We start from the raw sequence: 15,414 nt of genomic DNA on the forward strand, positions 1-15,414 counted from the left end.
AGACATTCACTGAAGTATAAATGCACTGTTGCAGCAATACAGTTTAAAAGGAAGATTGCAGAAGCTAAGGTTCAGCTTCTGTTCTGATGTGATGCTGAAAAAGCAAAGAATAAAAAATTAGGAAAGAGTGTTTAAAAGGGAAACCCAAGATGTAATGTACATTGTAGAAACTGAAAAAGTGCTATTATTAAGATAGAATGTATTTGAAAAGTGCAGCTCAATATAAGCATTTCTGCAGGGTACTGGAGCTTTAAACTTATATTTCAAGCTTTTACAGTTAGCTTGAATGACCATCTTATCTAAACTATAATGACTTCAAGGGGAGTTAGAGTCCATAATCTCCTGAGAGCAAGAGGATATAAACTATTAATTATGTCACTTTTGAGTTTTTATTTTTAAGTGATCAAAAGTTAGAAAGAATTGTACAATGGAAATATTTGGCATACCTAGATGTATGTACTGTGTTCTTTTATTGAACGATTTCTTGGCTTCTTTGTAGTCCTTCCAAGGGAACGTTTTCCACCTCTTCCATTGCTTGTATCTTCACCATCTTATATGCTTGGAATGAGATATAGGCAGTGTTTAATAAATGAAGAGGGAAAAAAAATACAGAAAAAAGTTTGGTGCAAAGGCAATCACTTGCCATCTCCCAGCCAACAACTGCTTTGGAAAGGTTCTGTTTAGTTATTGAGCATGATGCTATATAGTATGGAACGACTTGCTGGCTACTCCGAGTAGGCTGTCCTGGCTGTGTCCCTTTCCAGTGTTAGCCCAGTCCCTGCCCACTTGTATGGGGGCAGAATGAGAAATGGAGGAGGGCTTGATGCTGTATAAGCATCATTCAGCAATAGCTAAAATGCTGGTGAGTAATGAATGTTCACAAACCTAATGCCTGGCACACCATGGGCTGCTATGAAGGGAATGACCTTTAGACCCAGCACAAAGAAGGCTTAAGAGAATTGGTAGAATGCTGATTTATTGTTGTGAGTTATTCTTTGTGAGGTGGGAAATCACAGTCCCAAGAATTAATTGCATTCAGCAAGCTGTTTCTGAATGACTTTTCCTGTTATTGCCAGCAGGGAGCGCCAAAGACTGATTTTTGACTAGTGGCAAAGTTTGAGTTCTCCTCTTTACATTCAAAACAGCAGTAAACTTGTATGTTTCTTAAATAATATATAATTCTTAAAATCACTTGTCTTCACTCTCTTTGCCAAGCAACTTCTACTGCCAGTACTGTAAATGAAACATAAGCATCTTTCAAAGTCTTACAGGTCTATTTTTGTTAATAGGAGTTTGCTATAATACAGGTTAGTATTGAAGAATGTTAGCTGTAGCTGTTGATCACTGCTTGACAGCCATGCCATGAAATACCCCTACCTGCTATTGCAGAAAATAATATAATTTTTTCAAGTGCCTTATATTTTAAGGATATGTTGAAACTCTGTGATTGCTCTTTATGTATTTGACCAAAAATTGGTGAAGAATATGACAAGTATAAATCGTATTACCTAGGTCTTGCAACTCTCCTCCTCAAAGAGTCTTTGAAATATTTCTAATAGCTTTAAGAATGCCAAGCTAAGCTGGTGTTAATTAATCTCTTTTTTAGGTGTATTTCTACACATTGTTGCAGACACACTTGGAAGTATTGGTGTAATCATATCTGCTATACTGATGCAAAATTATGGTCTAATGATAGCAGATCCTATTTGTTCAATGCTGATAGCATTACTTATAGGTGTAAGGTAAGTGCTGGTACCACTGATATCTGGTTATCTTTTTAATGCTAGTTACAGGAGCACAAGTTATGTTTTACAATGCTCGCTTTTATTCCGTGAGTATCATGTTATCGTGGCTCTCTGTGCTTGTCTTGGTTTGTTCTTAAATGAGTTGCCTTGTTTTTTCTTCTACAGCTACTGCTTTCTTAAATCTGCGTGTTTTAACACTGTAGGCACAGTACTACAGAAGTGTTTTTCAGGTTCAAGCTGTAGAACTCTTCCTTTCTGTATTTAGTACACAGTTATATAAACCAGTGTACTGTAGCAAATGGAGCAGAATGGCTTCAGTGCAGCAGAGTTGAGCTTTCTGGCACAGGATATGCCCTGGTCCCTGATGAATCAAGACTGGTACTTTTTTTGCGTGTGTTTTTCTTTGTATTCTGCTACATCCTTATTCCCTTTAAGATTAAGTGGAAAGTAAGTAGTTCCTTGCTTTCCCTATTGTTGCTTACCAATATCACTGTAAACATGAAGCAATTTGTATGAGTTTGGACAAGTGAACATGTTATTCAGTGATGCTGTTTCTGGGTACTTATGGCAATAGTTTAAATGGTGGCACAGGCAGAGTGCTACAAGTCTAGGTAGAACATAACTGAAGACCTTTGTCTCTTCAGCCACGGTAAATATCATCTGATTAACTGCCACTACATGTTTATGTTTATACCATATATGGCATGTTTATACCATATGCATGGCAGTGTTCACAGAGTTATTGATGTGAATCTCCCTGTCTATCAGAGTAGGCTAATATTTTTCAGGTGCTGAATGTGCAGAAAAATCCCTATCTCTATTAAATTATTGGATTAATAATATAAGTCAGTAGGTTGTCTTAAACCTCTTGTAATTTTGTAAAGGACAAAAATTTTAGTAATTCCGTAAATGAGGAAGTCAACTATATGACTTAGATCTCATAAAATTGGAAAGAAAGTGTGCAAGTTGCTGTGGGGAAAGAAGCTACTGCTGAGTTCATAGTTGGGTAGAACGTTGATTTCCATACCCGTTGTTTTTTAAGGGTTTGTCTTTGTGTACAGCAAAGCAGATGTGGAGTGCTGATCAGAAGGTACCATATGAATGAGAGGAGTTTTTTGTTGCATTCATACAGAGGTTGGAAGAAGGCTGAAACTTCCATAATACAGGTTTATTATAACGCTATTAATAAGTCTTGTAGTTAGGATGTTCTTATGAGGTCTGTGTTAAAAAGGTTGGAAAATTCCACTGTTTGATGTGTCCTTTGACCTGATAGCAGACTTAATGTTTGACTTGGGCTGTTGGCCCACAACACTATAAATGATCTCTAGGATTACTATGCTAAGTCTCAGTCAGTAGAAGCAAATCTACTTTTCTTTCAGACTGGCATATTCTGGCACAGCAGTGGAGCAAAATCTAATTGCAGATTTTATTTCTCAGGCAGTCCAACAGACTTGATTAGTGATGATTTTGCTTAAAATGCACTGAAAGAGGCAGTCAGGATGGCTTGTAGTTTGATTAACGTTTGGAGAGCTTGAGTCAACCTTTGTTTTATTTTAATAGTTTTCATTTATGCTCCAGAACATAAAACCATTGTTTATTGTACTTTATTCTTCACTATGCTGTGTGGGTGATGTGTTCTAGAACTTACTCAGAAGTTGCTTTAATTTTACTGTAAGGCGGTCTTTTGTTGTAATAGTAGGGGCCCAACTGATTATTGCAAGGATATATGATACTTTTGTCCTTATCTTTTTCAAGTCATCTAAATCTAATCTGGATAAATGATTATACTGAAATCTTGTAAAATTTGAAATGTGAGGAGGAAAAATGTTTGGAAGAGACTTCAAGGCGATAGTGGCTAGAGCAGTCTCTAGCTTCTTGTCTCTTAGGGGGGTGAGGAGTCAGTATCTAGTGCAGAGATTCCTGCCCACATGTGTGGACCTATTTGCAACCTTTCTAAGTAACTTTGGGAAGAATTTGATTTTAGATTAAAGGTTATCTGCTGTTTCAAAGGAATATTTGTCAATAGTGCCTTGTTTAGGATTTTTTTTTTGTGCAGAGTATTCCATTCATCTGAGAAATCTCCCTCTTAGTACTTAAAACAATCACTGTAAGTTGGAATTGAATGGGAGTACCTGTGTGTGCCAGCAAGTGCGACTAGAATTGTGATTGTTTAAAATATCATGGTCTTTTCTTTGTGGCTACAATTTAAAAAACGTGGTGTTTTAAGCCAGAGATACTGAAGTCAGTCTGATTAAATTGTTACTTGAAAATGTTAATGCTGTCTGAGGACTTTCCACTAATAGGAGCTGTAAAATTTTGCTATTTTGAGTATGGCTGTGTTAGAGCCCTGACGTGCTCTCCCTTCTTACAGGAGTTTATCAGCTGATTGGTTAAAATACATTGCTATTTACATTTAATTGTTTATCTTCCAAAGCTGTCATGCATGACTCCACATATATGAAATTGACCATTTCCATTTTAATCAGTTGCATAGATCTATTGTTCTACGTTACAGGTATTGGTAAGGTAGACTAAGCAACACTTTCTTTACTCTTCAGCTGTTTTCAGCCTCGCTGTTTAAGATTATTCCAGTGCCAGAATCTTGCTAAGTGTGTGTAGAAAAGCAGTGGCAGAAACTGAACTGGGCTGGAACAGCTGTGATGCAAGTCAAACAAGATCCTAATACTTTCATACTGTGTTGTTAATCGAGCAGTGAGGAATAGTGGCAAGGTGGATTTATCAGATTCATATAATTGGGTCTTATCTGCGTTAAATCTTCTCATTTCCTCTTTAACAGTGTATGGGAAAGTATACTGTGCTTTCTTGCTGTGAACTCATTTTGCACACCGGACACCTTTGCTATTAGGGCTTTTGGAGAGGATACGTTTATATCCTGAGAGTTAGAGCCTCTTTCAGGTTCTGCTATCTTATAAAGTAATGTAATACTTTAGATTTAAATCTTGGTAACTAGAGACAATTAGGAAATTGTGTCTGCTTTAGTAGCAAAGCTTATAGACCACGCATGCATGGAAAAAGTGGCAGGGGGAATAACAATGCAAAAGTTGCTGGAGGAGCAGCTCCATGTATTTCACACCAATGACTGATGGAATTGTGGGTTTTAATGGAAGGTTTTCCACTTCAGTACTATGCCTGAAACAGTGGAGTATCAAAGACTTCAGAAAAAACAGATTCTGTAGTTTGTCATATTAGTTTGGCTTACAGTGAAAGGTTACCTGGTGAGAGAAAGTGTCCTTTGGATGCAGAGATTTGTATGGCCTTATGCACTCTGGTGTTTGTGAGAGCGCATCACATCATTGCTTCTGTCTTCTGGCCTTTTCAGCTTTCCAAGAGATAAACACCTTCCTGATTAAATTAGAAAGCTGTGACCATTGCAACTTGAACCTACAGTATCAAGCAATTCCCCAACCTGACTGTATTCTTTGTAGTTTTAAGAGGCTGATGTTTAATTAAACGTTCTGCTTTGAGGTTTCTCATTCAGTCTTGATGAAAGTGGACAGCGTTATTTTCTAGAACTTGTTCAGGACATTTGTTTTAGGCATTAGTGTGAAATCATTACAAAGTCAGGAATGGGTAAAATCTTGTCAGCAAGAAGTCCATCTTTTAAACTGTACCTCTTGTACAATGGATTGTGTTTCACCGTTCAGTTCTTGGTAGTAACAGTTGACTTTGAGTGACTGATTCCAGTCTGCTGCCTAAAACTGCTCCCCATTTCCTGGCAAAAAGTGACCGTGTTTGTTCTTCTGCAAACCATGTTGATTGCATAGACCCAAACAATATCAGTTTGTTAGGGTATAAGGTTTTCAGAATGAAGCAGGTAGGAAGTTTAAATACATTGTAAACAGAACTACTCAATAGTGAGGTTTTAGCTTCATCTTTTCAATGTGTATTCTCTTTCAGAATGTATCTCCCAGTTTCACTGACCAAATCCTTTTTTGGAATGGGATAAGTTAACATGCCTCACCTGTACTGTTAAGTTCCTGTAGGCTGTCTTCAGGTCTTCTACTTGCTAGTTCCTTTCTATTCCATCACATAATGCATGTCAGTTTTATGAAATAGTCTAAATGTATCCAGGTCAGATTTTTTTTTGCTATATTCTTTCATGCATATATATTTTTTATTCCAGGCTAGCTCCTACTTTTCTATTCCTTCAGACCTCCCTCTGGGAGAAAAAGAGGTGTTGTGTCTGTATCTTAAGCCTTTGGATATGTATGTTAGAGGCATGTTGTTATAGTTACAGGAATGGAGTCAGTATTCAAAAGTCTTATGTTCAATTTGCATTTAGAACTTGTGTGTTGATCTGTCAAGGCTTATATTAAGAAGCAGTCCTGCTATTTTAGTTAGTGAGTCAAACTGAAAACAATTCAGTAGATTATTTGGAAGCTCCAGCTCCCTTTTATGTTGTACTTGTGATGTGGATGTTATTTAGTGAGATTGGTTGATTGATAAGATACCCTTTTTCCTTTCACTGCCTGTAGAATGTGACACTCCAATTAAGGTTCTTTTAGACATATTGACAGCTAATGTATTTCTAAATATTTGTCTTTGGTGATAAGTTCAGTTTAAGTATCTCCTGTTTGCCTCTAATTGCTTCTTCCTAGTTCTGAGCTCATTCCTCAGTAGCAGCACAATTGTGAGTCCATATGGAGTATGTCAGGCAGTGAATTTGACCTGGATCATAGGCATATTTCCAGAGAGACTTTAATGTTAGAGTGCTTATTTTCCCTGTGGCTCATTACACAAGAGCCGTGTAACCTCTGACTCCTTTCTACCATAGCTCAGGATTATCCAAGGAGTGAGCTGAGCAGTGGAAGCTGCATACTCTGGCACAGCTTCAAGACAGAAATGGAACCGTTGCTTTGCTTACTCCAGCCATGATGCCAGTGTTGGACACTAAAATTCAGCTTATTGGCTTCTTAAAATTTATCACTGCTTTTGCTGTAGAGAGTTTAGTGACTTACACACTCCTGAAATTAGATTACTTTTTAACTTTTGAGATTGGGCTATAGATAGTCATCATAATCTTAAATTTTAGGATGTTCTACTGAATCAAGCATGATAAACTGTTCCTTAAACAGAAATCAACACATTGAACACCTAGTAAGTGTAAACTTTCAGTGATAGAATTGGGATATAGACCTACTGGTATTGGTGGCTTTAAAAAAAAAATACCCCTATTAACTGTCATTTTAGTTTGCTGATTAAGCAAGACCATGCAGTAAAGAGGGAACCTCTAATTGCTTCCAAATGTTAAATCTTTGAGGTCGGATGAGACTCTACACTTAGTTCATGTCAAGAATATGCTAAGTATTCTGTTTCTGACAAAATATCTTTGGTATAGTTGGACTGGAGCATACTAATTTTGTTTTATGATCTCCTTGTTATTATTTTAGTTCATAAGAAAGAAATGTCTTAAACCAAACACAGAAGAAAAACAGTTTCAGTTGCATATTTTCATGGTTGCTTGTGAGTGATTTGCCACTGAAGCAAGTTTGGGTTTTAAGCTATGCTTATCAGCTACTTTGTCATATGTGTTTAAGGCACTTAAATTTCATCCCAGATTCCACAGTTAAACCAGTTATCTTTTGACTGTTCACTGATTGTTTCTGGGTAATTTGAGGGAGAAGTAGTCTTGCCTTTAGTGGGACAGCATTAGGATTTGTCTGTCCTTTTGTTCTCTGTGGCAGGCTTTTGTGAAAACTTTCTCAACTTCTGGTCAAAAACTATTCAAGAGCATTAAGGAATGTTATTTTTCTTTGTTATGCAACACTTTAAAATGTCATGGTAGCTAACTTCCTTTTTTCTTTATAGTATTGTTCCACTTCTAAGAGAATCCATTGGGATTTTGATGCAGCGAACTCCTCCATCTCTGGAAGGCGCCTTGCCTCAGTGCTATCAGAGGGTGAGCTCTTTGGCACTTTTGTGTATGAGGAAACTACTGACTTAATGAACCTCAGTTGTACATGAGGATGTTATAGTTGTTATTGCAGTAAGGACTGTGAAGGGTTCTCTAATTGTAGAAATGAAGATGCCAGATAAATTATTTTTCTGGAATCCTAAATATTATGTAGCTTAAGCTCAATGTGTGCTAGGTTATAAAAAACAGTCCTGAAGCCTTTCCTCGCGGCCATTTGTCCTGCTAGTGCATGACTTTTTTCTTTTGTCCGGCACAGTTTATCTCTCTGAAAATCTACTTCTGTCTTTACTAAATTGAGGTAGAGTAACACTGATGGTGTGTGTGTAAGGAGGTTACTCAGGATGTGATTTGTGCTGGTACTCCTGGCTAGCTGACCTTCTAATGTGTCACGAACACGTGAAGCATCTCTGCAGACATACAAAGGATGTCGTATTAATGTGCTTGCAGAAAGTGTTATTCTTTCTCATAAAGTTATGGGTTTATAATGACCACATGAAGGCTTTTTGCTAAAACTGGGAGAAGAATGGTTTTGATGGAACAAACTTAAGCCCTCACAGAATATTTACAGGCATATTAATAGGTGTAGTGATAGTTAGGATCTCTTTTTTTTTTTTTTAATTGAAAATTTCTGCATTTGCAGAAGTTACTGTTTGAATATGAGAAGGCATTCAACAAAATAAATAATTTTTCTCTCTTGGACTCCACTGTTTTCAGAAATGGTTTCAGTAAAATATTTGTGCAGCATATGAACAGCAAGATAGACAATAATGGCTCATACACAGAATCTGCTTTCAACTCTTCACAATCACAGAGACTGTAATAAGGAATTAAGCCCATATGTTTTCAGGAAAAACAATAAAGTTGCTTTTATGTTTAGGTGCAGCAGTTGCAAGGAGTTTACAGTTTACATGATCCACACTTCTGGACTCTCTGTACTGATGTTTACATAGGGACTTTGAAATTACTAGTAGCTCCTGATGCTGATGGAAGGTGGATTCTAAGCCAGACTCACAATATTTTTACTCAGGTATGTATCTCATCATCAAAGTCACCTGAGGTGACACTACAACTCTCATTAAGAAAAATGTTTCCTTTTTTGGTTTCATCATAACTGCTGAAAAGCTTCTCTTGCCCAGCTGTGTAGAACAGTTTCAAAACACTGTGTAGTGTTGGCTGAATTTCTGTACCTCTCTGTGTTAACTTTTGATGCCACTTAATGGAAGTAACAGTAATTTCCTGATGTGTATTGAATGAAGTTGAAACCTGTATGTTTGAGTATGAGGAACCAAGAAAACAGATGAGCCTTTCCTCAAGAGCGAGCTTCTGACCACAGACTGGACCTAGTTTGTTTAAGAATCATTTTTCTTTGCATATTTTGCTGTTTTTTAGTAGAGCTTTTGCATGCTCACATGCATAGTCCTTCTCTTGTTCTATATGTTTTATTGCTCAATTGCCTTGGCAGTATGTGTGTGGTGAATTGCTTATGTATCTGATAAAGTGCCCATTTTATCCTAATAGTCAGAAACTTCATGAAACTTTTTTTCTCTAAGAAAGTGACTTTGCCCAAAGAAGCTGTAGATGCCCCCCATCCCTGGAGTCATTCAAGGCCAGGTTGGATGGAGCCTGGGCAGCCTGATCTGGTGGGTGACAACCAGCCCATTACGAGGGGGTTGGAACTAGATGGGCTGTAAGGTCCCTTTCAATCTCAATCACTTTTTTACTCCATGACATTTTTACTTTTTTATCCCATCTATGAAAAATTCCAGAATGGACAGTTTAGGAATTTGTATGCATCTATTCTAAATTCTGTTTTAATTCACAAAGTTGGGTCATTTTTGAGATATTCCATTACATACTGTTCTAGATTATCAATCAGATACAAATTAGTCCGCATGGTTTACTTTGCAGGCTATGTACTTTGAGATTATTAACGGATAGTTTCTGGGAAGGACTATGTGGAACATTCTGTTATGTATACTTAGAACTGATTTTACGTCCCAAATCTCCAAAGGATTTCATTTTCCCAGTGACTTGTTCACCCTTCCACTATCTTGTAGCTTTTCAGTGTTAGAGTTGTGTATCTTGGAGGCTGAATTGAGGGAGCAAGGTCTATTGTTCTTTTTACCTGACAGTAAGTCTGAGCAAGTAGATTTTTCTCTTCATCAGTCTTAAAAACAATCATCAGTTGTATGAAAATGTTTTGGAGTGATTTGCACACCTCTGATGTGAGATGCTAAATTAACTTTTGGCAAGTCAATTCAGCATAGCCATTGTTGCTTCTTGCTAGAATCTTAAGAGCAGAGCTGGTTCAAACCACAGTTCCTGTGTTATAGTCTCGTGCTTTTGCTTCATTTCAGTCTTACAGCTCTGTAAGCAGATGATTTTCAGGCAGTTAAACCTGTGCTAGAGAAAATGCTTGCAGCTTCTTTATATGACAGTGATTTAGGATAAATGCTAATGTTTATATATACTTACAGACACACTTCTTTACTATATGAAGAACCATGCTTTTCATACAGTGCTCTCTAAAAAATGTATGGGTTTCAAAATTCGCAGGTATCTCAATAAATGTCTTGCTGAGTGTGTAAGCTGAACTACAGAAACAGGATACTGAGGCTTCTTGTAGGGCAGCTTACTGCTGTGGAGAGTTGATCAGGACAGTTACACTGCTTTGGCTTTATTGTTTTTTTGTTTTGTTTTTTTAACATCCTTCTCTTTTCCATAGGCAGGAGTAAGACAGCTTTACATACAGATCGATGTCGCAGCCATGTAGTGAGCTTCTGAAATTGTGCTGTTGGACCAAAGTTTTCTGTACTGTAATGGTATAAAACACGACACTTCCCAAGACAGAGCCTGCCTCCAATACTGTCCTGGAATTGACTGAACAGATTTCTGTCTTTGGGCTATGGATGAAGTTGAATTCTAAGGAGTAAATATGGAATGAATGTTATGGACTTTAGGGGGCCACAAAAAGACAAGACCCAAACTTACAACTTTTTGAAGGTTTTTTACTTACTACATTTGTTCCAATAGGAAACTAAAATGGTGGTACTGGAAACCCCAAATGTCTTCAGTAAAGCTGCTGGAAACCACTGCTCATTCCCATAAAACCAGTGTTATCATGAATTGGAAACTTGTTTTGTACATAATGTCACAATGGCTGACATGCTTCGATATAATTGTATGTTTGTACAATTGTTTGTACTTTGCAAACTTAATGAACCAAACCATATTGGGTTTTCAAAGTGCCTTTTATATCATGAGAGGTATTTGCCAGCATAAATATGAAGCATCAAAGGGTTTTATTACTTCTACAAATATATCTTGTATGCAGTCTGATTACTTACTGGTGATGTAGGTGGGAACTTTGTATACTTGCCTAACTGTAGTTGTTAGACTTCCCTTGTTATTACATTGTACCAAACAGGAAAAATGCTGAAGGTAAAAGGCAAAGCCATTGTGAGAGACTTGCCTCCAAAACAGGCTGGGTATACCATATCATAAGATATGGTATATCTGAGTATATACCATATCTTGTGGAAACTATTGTAGTCAAGGATTTAGATTTAAATCCAATTCCTAGTGTCTTCAGACTGTTGAGAGTAATGTTACGTGATGCTACCCGTGCGAGTTCATAGTCACTCACACAACAGGCAGCTGAGGGAATTGTTTCCATGGTTCATGGAAACAGTGCATGAAGGTTTTTTATTTTCTAAACTGTAAGAGCAAACAAAATGACACCCTGATCTTTGTGAAAGTCTAAATCTCTTTGATTTTAACAGCTTGTAGTAATTCTTAGTAAAGTGATTGGTGAGGTTACTTTTGCCTTTCAGGATACTAGAGATGTGTTCCTGGTGATTATACATGAAATGGAAATAAAGACCACTCTTCATGTTTCTTCATGTTCTGTAAAAGATTATGCTTTTCCAGGATGACAAGTCATATGTTTTTTCTTATCTCACTGTAGCTTTTGTATTTTCATCGGAAAAAAACATTCTCAGTGGAGTAGGTTGGGTTTTTTTGTTGTTTGTTTGTTTGTTTTCAGAAACACTAGTTGTATTTTGTTGTCATTTTATGCTTTCCAATCTGTGCATTGTTTTCAACAACAATCTGCTATACTTAGTATTACAGAAAATTCCACTATGTTGCTGTAGTTAAATTAGTAACAGAAGGTTTTGTAAGAGGATGTTTTCCTTACAAGTAGAACATTGTGGAGAGAGAAACAAGACAGGCATTTCTCTAGTAAATCACAGCCATTATCGCCAGGTATAGATTTTAAGTATTCTTCAGGTACCTGATACAGAGCAGTACTGCAGTCAGCACCTGCAGAAGCCAGCAGTGTCTCTCTGTAGTAAGTGCTAGGCACTGGGGAAGTACTGAACGTTTCTTTGCAGAAATAGCTTGTTTACCACTGATGTTACTAAATTCATGGTAAGAGGAAGTTTCTGCCACTCGCTCTGTTGCTCCTGTATAGCATCTGAACTTTGATCTCTCTTTCTTTGAAAACATTGATGGTTGCCAAATTGATAGTTGGTACCTGAACTGTAATTATTGAAATAATGAAGCATTAGTGTTGATTTTGTAAAAAGCTTGGGGTTATACTTTTTGATCTTGCACCTGAAAACTGGGAGTAAAGAATAACAGCAGTAAAAAGCCACATACCTCTTCTAAACATGATGGTACCTTCCAGCCCTCAGAGCCACCTTTATCCTTATTGCTGCTATCTGATCTTGTTTATTTCTCCAGGGGGTGCAGGTGCGGAGTGCCTTTTCAGGCAGTTTGCACTGACCTACATCCACCTCCTCTGGGCTCCTGCCTCACTCCTCTTGTCAGGCTTGCCTCCCATCTCACCTTGCAGGTGCTCTGCCAGCTGTGGAGATCCTTAGTGGAGGATGAAAAGTTACATGGAGTGGGGAAGGGTGCAGGAATCTGTTAAACAAATGTGACTTATCAGCTGAAGATACCATTTGCCTGTATGACCCACGGAAAAGGTAATTAAGACAGCTGGAAGTTATCATTTTGTAGAGATGCGTGTAGACTGCTCCTTGTTGTTTGATGACCTAATTTCTTGATGATGTATTAAATGTTTAAAGGCAAGCACTAGCCAGCTTCATTACAACTGTTGTGATCAAAGAGCTCAGATTGATTTAAGTAATCTTTTTAGCAGCTCAGGGCCCAAAGGTCTGAATGTTCCTGGCCTCGCTGAAATATATTGTAGTGCTGCCCAAGTTGCTGGGCTTGGCCACTGTGTTAGTTGTCTCAATGAAAAGAGAACTGCTAAAACTTGTGTCCAAGGGGCTTATGAGTGAGAATCTACCCAGTTGGGTTGTTTTTTTGTGTTTATGTTTTAAAAATGTATGTCTACAAAATTTTTCATTGTAGGAAGTTAAATGCAAAAGCCTATAAGCTGTTTATAATTACACAATGTTCATTTTAATCATTTTTTACATCTTTTTATTGCTTAGGGCTCGATTTCTAATCAACGCACCACCTTAATTTTGAGGATAACTTGATGTTTTATAATAAGAAATAAGTCCTTTGTGAACTGTGGTTTTGAGGATAATTCATGGAGGCCAGACTAAAAATAGACTTAATTTTAGGAGTTTTTAGCCTTTCTGGGAAAGGATAAGTGTTGCAGAGTTCTACAAGACAGAAGATGCCGCGTCCCAGTAGCTAACTGCAATCATGTTTAGCTCTCCTATGTCAGTAAGTGATGACTTTTAACTGTTTTGGTTTTTTTACAGCTACTGAGGGGTTACTTGCTGAGGCTTTAGATTATAAACCATGCGGCTGAAAGTGCAGCCTTTCTTGAACATCAAAGCTCAATTATTTTAATTTGCTGATTATGTAGCACTTGGCTTATATGGCATTTTGCTTTTAACACGAGTAGATACATCACCTTGTTTAAGCAGACTTACATGGGTAGCTGATATGTGGTGGTGGATTAAGTGTCTGCAGATCATCTGCTATAAAACTGACTTTCCTGGCAAACTGTATGGAAGTTTGAGCCAAGTTTGCAAAGTATGCTTTCCTTACATTTTCGTGTAGCTGAATCTTAATTTAGGGTTTCTGATCTAAGTTATTTTTTTTCTGTGAAAGAAAACAGTAACTTAAAACTACATTGACCAAAGTCCAATCCTGCAAACTGCATTTAAAAAATGACATACAGCAAAATGATATTTTACTTTGCTGAGAGCATCCTGTGAAAGACTTGACTCTGTTTCTGAAGAGTTTAAAAAGGAAAAATGAAAAAAAACCAACAAACCCAGCTCCAGAATGGCTGTGCTTGAAATGGCTGCAGTGCAGCAGTAAATGCGGCCTTTGAAGAGAACTTGATTTGCTAAAGGGAGAAAGTGCAAGTTAAATAAGTGGTTCTATTCCTACATAATACTGCTTACTAAAAGTCAAGCTTAATCGCATTAGTAAGAGCTCATGATACTATTTTTACACAGAAATTGAAACTTGCTGCTACTAATAGGATAGACCTTAGCAACTTTTAACATTATTTTTATTTGTTATGTGAGTTTAAATGCAGAGGAAGGAAAGGGTATCAGTTTTCTTTTGGTCAGTGAACCTGTTTCAAGAAGGTAAACAGACAGAAGGTGGTGAGGGAAGCTGCTCCTGAAATGCAGTTTTCCACGTTTAAATATTTAAGCTGCAGTCAAATTGTGAAGCTTATGGCTTTTGTCCCAGACTGAGTGTAAATTTCAGTCACTGAAACCTTGATGCTTTCAAATCCCCATGTAACTTGTCTAATTAGATAACTTCAATGCCAGTTCAGAACAACAGCTTTAGTTACTGATTAGCCCTGTCCTGTTTTCTCCAGCAGCCACTGACAGCCACTTAGTATGACTGAGTACCCCATCCCTTTGGAGTGTATTTAGAAGAGTAAGTAAAAAGGGGATTATTTTTTTTTTTTAATAATTCATTTATCTGGTCCCTTACACCAATTCAGTGGTTAATTAATCCTGTACACTTTTAGCAAAATCCCTATCTGCAACTTGCTGGAATTCCCTTTTGGATTTCTCTCCCCATTCAGGCTTTTTTGGAAATGACCATATATTTTGGGACTTCATTGGCCAGAGACTGCTATGATGTGAAAAGGTGCCAGTTATTCCACTCTTGTCTCTGGTATGTGAAGACTATGCATTCCACTGTGTGCTAATACTGTTAATCCCTTTGTTTCAGTGAGCCACAAAAGGTTCCTGCCTATGTGGAAATCTGGCAGAAATCATGTGTAAATTGAATTGTGTATTTCATTTTCCATGTGCATTGAAGTGTTTCATGTCTGTGCTAGGATCTTTTACAAGAGTTAAATGATTTGCTTCAGTATTGTGGCTGAAGTGTGGAATAATGTGAATGAAGAAACTGCCAAAATCATTCTGGGTAGCATAAAGTGTATTGCTTGCATACAATGTATTGCTTGCCTTTAACTTTCAACTACAAGAATATTTTTTGCAATGAGTTTAAATTGAACAGTACAGTTTCAGAATACCCGTGAAGAAAAATCCAGGTGATAACACAAGGCAGCACACTAAAGTTCTGAAGACTCTATATGATTTTGTTCTGGAATGCTGATGTAGTAGCTTAGCCATGACTTGTCCTAAGTGCAATATTAGAAATTTTTAATGTAATCTTTTTCTACTTGAATACAGTCTATATAAAATGTTAAATATCCTATATTGCTGACAAGATATGGGATCAAATTTCTTTCCAATAAATCTTCAGTTAAAA

At 37.2% G+C, this 15,414-nt stretch overlaps 1 protein-coding gene across 2 annotated transcripts in view; it reads left to right on the forward strand.

Annotated features, from left to right (window-relative positions):
* Positions 1-15,414, forward strand: part of SLC30A7 (solute carrier family 30 member 7) — a 508,373-nt gene that overhangs the window by 9,808 nt on the left and 483,151 nt on the right. Inside the window, exons 8-11 of one of the 2 annotated variants that reach the window (XM_065742421.1) lie at positions 1,607-1,742; positions 7,575-7,665; positions 8,558-8,707; positions 10,406-11,150. In XM_065742421.1, coding sequence (XP_065598493.1) covers positions 1,607-1,742; positions 7,575-7,665; positions 8,558-8,707; positions 10,406-10,453 — 425 coding nt within the window. In that variant the 3' untranslated portion in view covers positions 10,454-11,150. Of the gene's footprint in view, positions 1-1,606; positions 1,743-2,787; positions 3,128-7,574; positions 7,666-8,557; positions 8,708-10,405; positions 11,151-15,414 lie in introns of those variants that run through there. The other variant, XM_065742428.1, reaches the window with a different exon arrangement.

This window comes from Cyrtonyx montezumae, unplaced genomic scaffold (genome assembly GCF_038088225.1).
Source record: "Cyrtonyx montezumae isolate F1298 unplaced genomic scaffold, pur_monq_1.0 scaffold_1, whole genome shotgun sequence".
In the NCBI taxonomy this organism is placed as follows: domain Eukaryota; kingdom Metazoa; phylum Chordata; class Aves; order Galliformes; family Odontophoridae; genus Cyrtonyx; species Cyrtonyx montezumae.